The 10,250-nt window shown below is 42.4% G+C and overlaps 1 protein-coding gene across 1 annotated transcript; it reads left to right on the top strand.

The window, feature by feature from the left end:
* Positions 1-171: 171 nt before the first annotated feature.
* On the top strand, positions 172-1,579 carry LOC104073769 (high mobility group protein B2; the record flags this gene model as incomplete). The annotated part of the gene is made up of 3 exons (XM_009573668.1): positions 172-317; positions 406-580; positions 1,050-1,579. Coding segments are annotated over 3 exons (474 nt in total), but the record flags the coding sequence as incomplete, so codon positions are not given.
* Positions 1,580-10,250: the final 8,671 nt, after the last annotated feature.

A 10,250-nucleotide genomic window follows, 5' to 3' on the forward strand; every position in this document is an offset into this window, starting at 1 on the left:
GGCCGGGCCGAGCCGTGCTGAGCCCTGCCGAGCCCTGCCGGCCTGGCCCCCGCCCGTGCTGCGGGCGGCTGGGAAAAGATCCCTGGTAGCAGCTGCTGCTTAGACGTTAGTGGGTCACCAGGCGCTTTATCTGATCCAGACTCTTCTCCTTTCCCCTCCGTGTGTCCGCAGACAATGTCTAGCAAGGAAAAAGGAAAGTTTGAAGAAATGGCTAAAGGAGACAAAGCTCGTTATGACAGGGAGATGAAAAACTATGTTCCTCCCAAAGGCGAGAAGAAGGGAAAGAAAAAGGACCCCAATGCTCCTAAAAGACCACCGTGAGTGTCTCTATGACCAGGGGGAAAAGAAAAAAGTATTAGTTCTAATAGTCTGACACTTGATTTTAATCACTGTCTCTCATTTTAGATCTGCGTTCTTCCTTTTCTGTTCTGAACACCGTCCAAAAATCAAAAATGATCATCCTGGCTTGTCTATTGGAGATACAGCAAAGAAATTAGGAGAAATGTGGTCTGAACAGTCAGCCAAAGATAAACAGCCATATGAACAGAAGGCTGCAAAACTAAAGGAGAAATATGAAAAGGTAGAGTGAAAGTGATAAAATAATAGTTAAAGTTGTAGAGGTCACTGTAAATGTGAGACTTCTGTTTTGCACCTAAACCTATATGGTTCATAATTCTAAATGTTTACGTCAACCTTTGTCAGGCTTCAGAATGCATGGAAAGGTGTGGTGTAGCAGGTATCTGGAACCCTTACAATGAACCTGGATATGGTTTTCACATGTCTAGAGATTTTACCAGTAAGATGCTTTGCTTCCAGAAAACAGGTCACCTGCTTGAAAAAATACACAGTCATACTCCAAAGCACTGCGGTCATAAAATTTTTAAAACTGGATCGTGTGTTCTCTTGCCCAAAGGTGTAAGCATGAAAGTCCCAAGGTTGAAACCCGTCTTTTCCGCACAAACTGCACAGTATAGTATTAAGTTATTGAAGCAGTACAAATTTGTCTTCGGAATTACATTGCCAGCAACTAAACAGCATTTTTCTTGCAGGATATTGCAGCATATCGTGCCAAGAGCAAGAGTGACGCAGGAAAAAAGGGCCCAGGTAGGCCTGCAGGATCTAAGAAGAAAGCAGAACCAGAAGAGGAGGAAGAGGAGGAAGAAGATGATGAAGAAGAGGAAGAAGATGAGGATGAGGAATAAGTGAATGTCCTGCTGTAAAGATTTATGCTCAAAATCCAATATTTTGCTAAGAATGTGAACTCAAGTGCAGCTCATTGTTAGCTTCAGTATAAAAATCTGTACAGAATTGTGTATAGGTAATGTGGTTCTTTGTAGGGAGACCTCTATTTTTAATGTAAGTAGTAGCCAAGGGCTGCTACAGTTCGGTTTAAAAAGAAGAAAAAGTTGTGGAATGTTTCTGCATATTTAATGGTTTTGTTGAAATTCAGTGACTGATAGCCAGGTGTTTCTTTATAGCTAAGTGAAACAAAGGAGGTAGCTTAATAGCTGATCTTATATTTTGTAGTATATTGCATTGTATTACTTTTTTAACAATTTTGTAATAAAATGATGTACATGATTATCGTTGTATTCTTGATGTTTCTGAGAGGCTGGGTACGCCCAGAATGCTGAAGTCCTGTGCAGGATAAGGCTTTGCATTGTTTTTGGGCTGTGGCTGTTGCTGCAAAACTGGCAAGTCTTGAAGTGTTAACTCCTGAAGTTTACACTGGATTGAAACTTTTTTTTCTCTTTAATCACAATTCTCTCTCCCACATACACTACCCTTAGTGGTAACTGATGTTTTTCTCACGCAGGCATTTCCTTCTATCACCTTCTGAGTGAAAAGAGTATCTCTAACTATTAAAGTACCGAAGTTGCTGATATTCCTGGATTGTTCCCCCCCACCCCAAACTACCGAAGCCAGAGGTCTTACAGTTTCATCCTGGTGTATGAGCTGATAATGAGTGAATCTTAGGAACCTTCTCTCCCAGAGCTCAGGGTCGCCGGCCTTTTCTGCTGTCCATATCAGGATAGGAAAGTTGGCTATAAGACAGATGTGGTTAGAGGTATGTCTTCCCAGATGTTCCCTACTCCTTCCCTCTCCCCTGGCCCCAGTATTAGTGGCTTCTCATAAAATACACAGCTTGCAGAACAGCATGAAAAATGTTGGAATGTTATCTCCGCACATGCCAATAGATTCCTGCAGGAAAGAGGCGGCATTTGTAAAGAACATGTGCTCCTGATATGTTCCTGTTTGTGGTGGTAGCAGTATTGCCTGTTACGCTGTTTCTTGGTTTTCAGTTTTTTCACTCAACCTTTAGTACATTTAAAAGTCTAAATCTAGATATCTAACAATATTTACAAGTGGGGAATTGGAGATCCCACAGCTAAACTAATAGCTTAAGTTTAATTTGTTGAGATAAATACGAGGCAATAGCTTTTACTAGCCTTTGAAAGCCCAGCACTGAAAAACATTTAATGTCTAAAATATTAAGTACTAAAAAGGGCAGGCTTCCAGTTTTTTGTTGTTTTTGTTTTTCAAGTGTCTCCCTATTGTCCATCAACTTTTGAAATAAATTTGCGTACAGTCATTGTACATGTGTAAGATAAAAAGTGATTTCAGCACTATAACCATGGCAAATGTCAGTGTGGTAAGGTAAAGATAATGTAGCACGTTTTGAAACAAGAATCTTGACAAAAACACTTTGTGTATGCCTGAAAGTATGGAAATAAGGTAACTAAAGGCAATTCAAACATTTTTATATTGAAGCAGGTACTAACCTTTGAAGGCCTTAGAAACCCAGAGTTGTTTTTTCCTCCCTACCCTGACCCTGAGATACTTAAAGTAGTATTGGAAGGATTAGCTGCTGTTCTACATGTTGGACCTGCCAGAGATACTGAGCACAGGCGGGATCAATAGCTGCGTTTTGCGAGCTCAGATTTTGGGAAGCCACAGGCATAAACTGGAAGTGAGAGGCAGTTCCCTGTGCAGTACAACCAGTGCGCAAGAACATTTTCTCCAGTAGAGTTTGCAATCCTAGAGCACCTTTATCCTCAACTCAAAAATTCTTCCAGCTAGAGGCAATTCCCTGTCATAGCGTGTAGCCAAGGCTACGCTGGTCTCTTTTTCAGCATATTCTGTTCAGATTTCCCTGTAGAAACTCACCATCACCTCCCCTCAGTTCTCAGACTCCCTCCCTGAACGGAACAGTGATGCTTCAAGAAGTGTTTCTGATTAGATTTAAATAATCTTTTGCAGTGGAGCAGTAGCATCAGACCAATTTGACTAGTTTGATGATTTGAAATGTTTTTTACTTCTGCTCAAGTGCTTTTAAATTGAAATGAAATATAACCCTTCAGGTGTCCTAGAAAGCTGCATGGGTTACTGAATTTTAACTAGCGTCAGAATAAGAGCATATCTGGAGGTAATTCAGAATAAAGGAGCTCTTCTAATATTTCCCTCAGTGAGGCAAAATGACTTTTGGGTTCAGTTCCCTTTAGCATTAATTGGTAATTTAGCTTCAACACAACTACACAAATCAGTGCAGAACTGCCTAATGTTGCCACTCTGTTGTCCCATGTCCTAACGATGCTCTATGAAAAGCCACCTGCGGGTTACTTTTGTTTATGATCTCATTTACAAATACATCCTGGCTGCTGGAGATCTTCATTGCAAAAACAGCCTATCGCACCGCTCTAGTAGCCTGACCCACATCAATACACAGATCATTTTTTGTGCGCGCCACGTCAGCATGAGCTGCAGCAACCCACGGCAAAGCTCTGCATCGAGCTGATCTACCGACTAAGAATGATGTCATGATTAAAGATAATTAGTAATTTTTTAAGATTGTATTTTGTCCTTTCCGTAAGAAGGATGTTGAATATAGATTAAAGGCAAATGGAAAAGAGCATGTGGAAATTACTACTTTCAAATTAAGCTTTAAAAAGTCTGGTAGGTCAGGGGGTTCAGATAATGCCCATCTGTGAGCACCGAAAGAACTAGCACTGGAAAGGACTAGTAAGTGATCAAAGTGCAACAGAAATGTTTAGAAAAGATCAGGCCATAGAAGAAAAGCTAAATTAGTTTTTCACATCCGTGTTCAATATGGACAATCTTATGAAATTACTCACTGGAAACTTTTCACTGGAGGTGAACTGGGAGGTCTGTCTCAAATCAAAACTAAAAGGGACGCCCAAAATGGTTGCAGGGAGACTGCTCACGTTGCATTAGAGGTCCAGCAAAAAGGCATACCACCCAGTAAAGCAGACCAAAAGACCACCAAAAATAAGACTGAGGTGGATAAAGAGCAGGATAAAGAGCAGAAGAACAAATGTAGGAAAGCAGTCTTTAAAAAGAAGTTATTTCTAAACCAGTAAACCAGAAGAAACCTGCACCCTGCCAGGCCAGACGCAGCAACGTGTGGCAGGGAAAAATAGCATCCGAGCAACGCGAGAAAACACACGGATTAATAACAACTTTCAAACACATCAGAACCAGGAGACCTGCCAAGCAGTCCTAGAGACTACAGATGGTCAAGATATAGTAGCAATGCCTAGAGCAGATTTCAGGAAAAGAAACCTTCTTTTTTTTAACCTTGTAGTGGAGCTTCAGGAAGTTTTCATGACAGAACTTTTTAATGGGGGAGGCATGGTGGAGCATCTGTCTCAAATCCAAGTGTAAAAGGTTTTGAAACAAAATGACAGAACAGATGGTATTCATCCAAGAGTTCTAAGGAAATTCAAGGATGAAATGGCTGAACTATGAACCGTACTTTATATTTTTTCACTTAAAACTGCCTTAGTGCTAGAGGAATGGAAGGTCACAAATACGACACTAATTTTTAGAAAGCATTCTGTGGGAACTTCAGACCAGTAATATCCATATGGCAAGTTGGTAGGAGCCACAGTACAGCCGAGAGTGGCTGGACAAATGGCTAAATAGGGCTTGTGATTTCACAAGAGGAAAGCCTGTTCCACAGACCTGTAAATATTCTTTGACGAAATCAGTGAACATGAAGGTAAAGGAGATCAGGTAGTTCTGGTCTACTTGAGTTTGGTCTGATCTACTTCTCATAAAAGAACTAAGTCGTCAATAAAGGCCTTGCATGAATAAATAGCTGGTTAACAATACAGGAACAAAATAGGAATTAGTCATCAGTTTCACCAGTGGAGGAAAATCACCAATGAAACCCCATAGGTTATTTTTGGAGATGGAGTTAATGGCTAGTGAAGACTGTTTAATATACACATAAGTGACTTGGGAAAAAAGTGGTCAATGGTGCTGCAAGAAAGAGGAGAGCTAACAGCGAAGAACTGCAAAGCCAGCCCGCAGCCTGAAGTGACAGGATAATAAAACCAGCAGGTGAAATATGGCATTAATACAAAGTGTATTAAATGTTAATATGTGCTCCCCCAACACATGCAAAGGGGAAAAAAGCAGGCCTAACGTTTATGGCATGGGTAACGAGGGTGGACAATAAACTACATTACAGTAGTCTGGAGGAGATGCTGGAGCTATAATAGATAATTCTGTGAAGACGTAATAGATGTTCGCTAGAAAAGCAAATAGCATGTTAGGCATTACTAGGTTAAGAGTTAAGAACAAAACAAATATTTAGTATTTCCTTACCGTCTTCCTAAAGCAATATAAAGTTTCCTTTTTCTTCGATCAACTTAGAACAAATCCTATTTACAAAGTTGGTCTTACTTTTCCTAAGCAAAACCTATGGTCTGAAGAACTGTAAATATGCCTCTTTTGGGTTTTTTGGGGTTTTTTTTTGGTGTGTTTTCAAAAGGAAAACCTTGATCAGAACAGCTGCAGACCTAGGAGCTGACTGCAATATATACAGGCTTTAGAACTCAAATAACACAAAAGAAAATGCAAATGGATGTGGAGAGAAAAATCACAAAAAATGGAAAAGGAGTTTTATCTTTGATTACCTAATGATCTATTGAACTGTTTTCATAACTGTCGCAGGCATCTTGTATATAACATTGGTACATAATCTAGTACTTACTGCTCAGTGATGGATTATTTGTTGTGGTGATGACTGTCACTGATCCTGCTTCACTTGCCTTACCATCCTTAGCATATATTTATTTTTGTTTGTTTTCTCGTTTTGGCTTGTATTTCTTTCCACATCTTGAAATATATATGTTTTGCCAGCAACCCCTGCACTTCTGAAATTGCTGGGCCCCTTGTATGAGCCGCATCACAGCCCTGTTTGCCTTTCCATGATTCCTTTTGAATCCAGTGTCAAGAATCCCGTAACGGAGCCCAGATGTCAAGCTTGCTGCTGCATTCTCCGATGCACGCAGCGCTTGAGGGACGCCTAACTCTGCTAACTGCAGGATGTGCACGAGATTCAGACCTACCCAGTCAAAAAGCTGACTGTCTACACAAATTTCTCTTCACCAGTGCAATTAAGTAATTGTCACAGGCCAGCACTAATTAGTGAGTGAACCTGTACGTTGCTCTGACCATCCTGATACCTTGAGATCAACTATCCCCCCTAGCCTCAGTGTTAGAGAGGCTCTTGATGTTCCAGGACTGAATATGGAGTCAACCACCAGAAAAATCTTTATCCAGCAAATCCGGTGCTTTACCTGTAAGTTGTATGGCTGTTCTCAATGTTTCCTGGCCCAAACCTCTATTGGTAAAGTTTGTATCCATAAATAGTTCTCCAACAGAGCTGAAGGGATGATGTTTGTGCGAACAAGACCGCATCAGTCTAAAAGGCCCTTTGAAAAATGCCCTGTGATGATACTATTGTCAGTGCTGCCACCCTGAAGCCAGCTCCTGGCTGGCTGGACCCAGCACTGACCTAGCACTAACTACTGCTTCGGGAACTAAGACCTCTAACAAGCCTCCATAATTCTCCTATATCGCACTGATTTGTCTCAGCAGAGGAGTGAACTGCAGAGCGAGTGTGCCTCTTCTGAAACCTTGAAACTTTGTGCATAATCAGATGTGATGGATGACCAAAGTCTGCCTAGATTCAAACAGCGGTTGGACAAATTCTAGACTATTAAATAGAAAATACCATCTCTAGCTCAGAAAGTGCTTGAGTTGTGTATTGCCAGAAGTAGGGACAGTGTTAGACAAGTATCCTTGCCCCGTTCTTTCACTCTGCCCTGCGCTCCTTGGCCACGTTGATCCTACTGACCACTGAGGGAGACAGGCTACTGTGCTAGCTGGACCTTTGGTCTGATCTTGCATGTACTTTTTATGTTAAGCTCAGTTCTTCTCCCAAGTCAAAATATTTTTCAAATTTGTCCATCAGAGACAAAGGGTCCCGATATTTCAGGAGCACGGACTCCATTCCTCTCATACTCACCACATGGAAGATAACGGGATGCCGTAACAGGCAAAAAAAAAGCAGGGAGCGTGGTTCCTATCTCCAATGGGGGATGGCCCAGTTCAACATTACCCCCAATAGCTTTAACATCAGTAGTAACCAGACCCCACTCTGCTACAGGGTTACAGAATTGTTTTCCTCAGCAACACCCCACACCATCTTACCTTCACTCCCAGACGGCAGGACAGACAGCTTTCCCTTCCATCGCCTGGTTGATTAGCTCTGTCTTTAGAGGTTCCTTGGCACCTTCAGGACAGGTAGGACTTCAGGGCACTCCTCACAGCAATTGAAAGAGCAGTATGACCAGAAGCACTTCCAGAGCTTGGTGTGCTTTTTCTCCTGGTCAGCTCTTTCCAGATCTCCCTTTTTATGAAGCCACAAAAATCCTCCAGAAGGCCTCTACTTTCATCCAGCTGTACTTTCACTCATTGTTTCTGCTGCCTCAGAAATAAAAATAGGAAAATTGCAATTGTAGCTGCCTCTTGGGCAACCGTGATGGCCTTGAGGACCCTGGCAAGAGGGTGTAGCCATCCTGCAGGCTCAGGCTAGCAAGGCATCCCTTGCCAGGTAGGACTCGGGGTCTCCTGAGTGTACCACAGGATGACACGGTGCTTCCGTGGGATGAGCTCCGTGGCTGTGTGGAAACAAGCTTGCAGAAGGCGCATTTTCACTCAAGAGCACTTGGAAATGCAGGTACCAGTCTTCATGGCTCTGGCAACAGCTGTTACCCATAAGAGCTACGGCTGTACCTCTGTGGCTGGGCTCAGAGAACATGCACCTACACACAGAAGATCCAGAGGACTTTATACTCAAAGATCCATCACTGTTTAATGTCAGGGCTTGTTCAAAGATACTGGCCTACACTATTTTCCTGGGGAAATCCTTCCACAAATTTCAAGGGAAAAGGCTTTATTTTGATTCCTATTTCAACTCTAGTGCCTTCAAGTGATTCAGAAAGCCTATTCCAAGCAGGACTTCCTCATGTTCATTTGAAGACTGTGCTTTAACAACTGCCTGGGCATGCTGCCTTCTTAACTGACACACACTGCCACCAGCAGCCCTTTCCAGGAAAATAAAATACCATCTCTCTATTCATCTTCCCTTCCCCTTTCAGGACCCCTGGGACGCTCAGCCGTAGGGCTGCTGTTGCCATCACGTGCATCTCAGGCATTAGAGTTTGTTTTGTTTTTAACACGGGTTAGTGCTACGCTGCTTCTCCTACTTTTCTGCTCCTTTCTGGTGCAGGAGACAACACTCTTGCACAGGAAACATTGCCAAGTTGTTTGAACTGGCAGCCCACCGGAGGCAGTTCTGCCTTCACACTGAATGATCGCATTCACGAGACCTGCGGGACCCACCTAGCCCTTAGCCCTGCTTTACCTGCACTCCACTTCGGATGGTTCTTGTCCCTAAAGCAATCGCATTTCTTTTCAGTGAAGTGTATTAGTGAGAAAAAGAAGGGATCTAACACGCAAACATACCTTTTCATCTTGGTGTTTGAACAGCTCTAACTCCTCCTTACAGGCTTTGATCCTTGTCGCCTTTGTGGACCTGTTAACTGAAGGAACGTGCATTTTTCATCAGTCAGTTCAGATCCATCAGACCACAGGCTACACCACGACCTTGCTGAAGAGTCTCCATCCACACTGTTGTTCAGAACAGCCACAGAGCTGTGTAACGTGGTGAAAAACCTAAGAGATGTGCAGACAGCTTATTTTTTTCTTTTACCAGGGCCCATGTTACATGGTAATGAAAAACACTTAATTTTTGCTTCTCAGTGTGAAGAATGGACTATGTTTTTAAGATTTAAAAAACAAAGGCTACTAACCATTAACTTGGTTACCGAAATGTATAATCCACACAAACACCTCTTCCCGCTGTTGCTGTGCTCCATACTAATTAAGGTAGCTGAGAGCGCAATGAGCGCGGCAGCACGCACCAGCACACACACTCGTGGCAGCAGCGTGTGAGGGAAGATGGCCAGAGGCTCCCCACAGTGAAAGGAGGGCCACAGTGGCTTCCGTCATCAGGAGTCACTCACAGTTTATGTACTTTTTTTTTTTGTAAACGCAAAGGGAGGCAAACTCACCTACATTTTTTGATAGCCTATCACTTTTTCTACCTAGACTCATTCTACATAGAGTCCTCCTACACAGTGCCACCCGAGCTACACAACTTACTGTCCCAACACTACAGGAGCTCAGAGGAGGCTTGCAGGGTAAATAAAGTCAAGAACCAGAGGACTAAATGCTGGCAACGACTCCTGATGTTCCCAGAAAGTAAGTATTACTCTGGAAGATAACCGCTGACACTTCTCAAGGATTGCTCTCATAAATGTAGCAAGGTAAGATTTCAGAAAGCAGCAAGACCTAGTATTCCCATGCCTTTTATAGCAAGGAAAAGAACAACCAGAAACACTGCTAATTTGTTTTTCCTGAGCTGTTTCTTTTCACCTATTATAACTGATGGATCTAAGCTCACCAGCAGGGAACAAACAATAAATGCTTTTACAAAAAAACCCAGTTTGTGTTCAATAGCGTAGATAATTTCTTCTGCATGTTCTGAAATTCCAGTGCCTCTATGGACCTTGCATAATTTGACCTTCTTTAACCTAAGGGGAAAATTGTGCTTGATGTACAGCAACATCTACCAAAGCATCTTTCGTGTTTTTATAGGCAGATGGTGTGTTTTTTCTTTTCTTGCGAAAAGTGTCACAGATCAATGATAAAATTTTTACATCCCTGGCATAGTGTAGTAGATCTCAGGTTTCTTGGTCTAGTTTCAGAGCAGTAAGTTGATCTTGACTGTCGTCTTTAGGGACTGCAATTTGGAGGCAGACGGTATGGAAGAAGCAGATAGTAGTAAAGGAGGTTGGCTGGCACTAGGGAAA

Source organism: Fulmarus glacialis, unplaced genomic scaffold (assembly GCF_000690835.1).
Source record: "Fulmarus glacialis isolate BGI_N327 unplaced genomic scaffold, ASM69083v1 scaffold47302, whole genome shotgun sequence".
NCBI lineage: Eukaryota > Metazoa > Chordata > Aves > Procellariiformes > Procellariidae > Fulmarus > Fulmarus glacialis.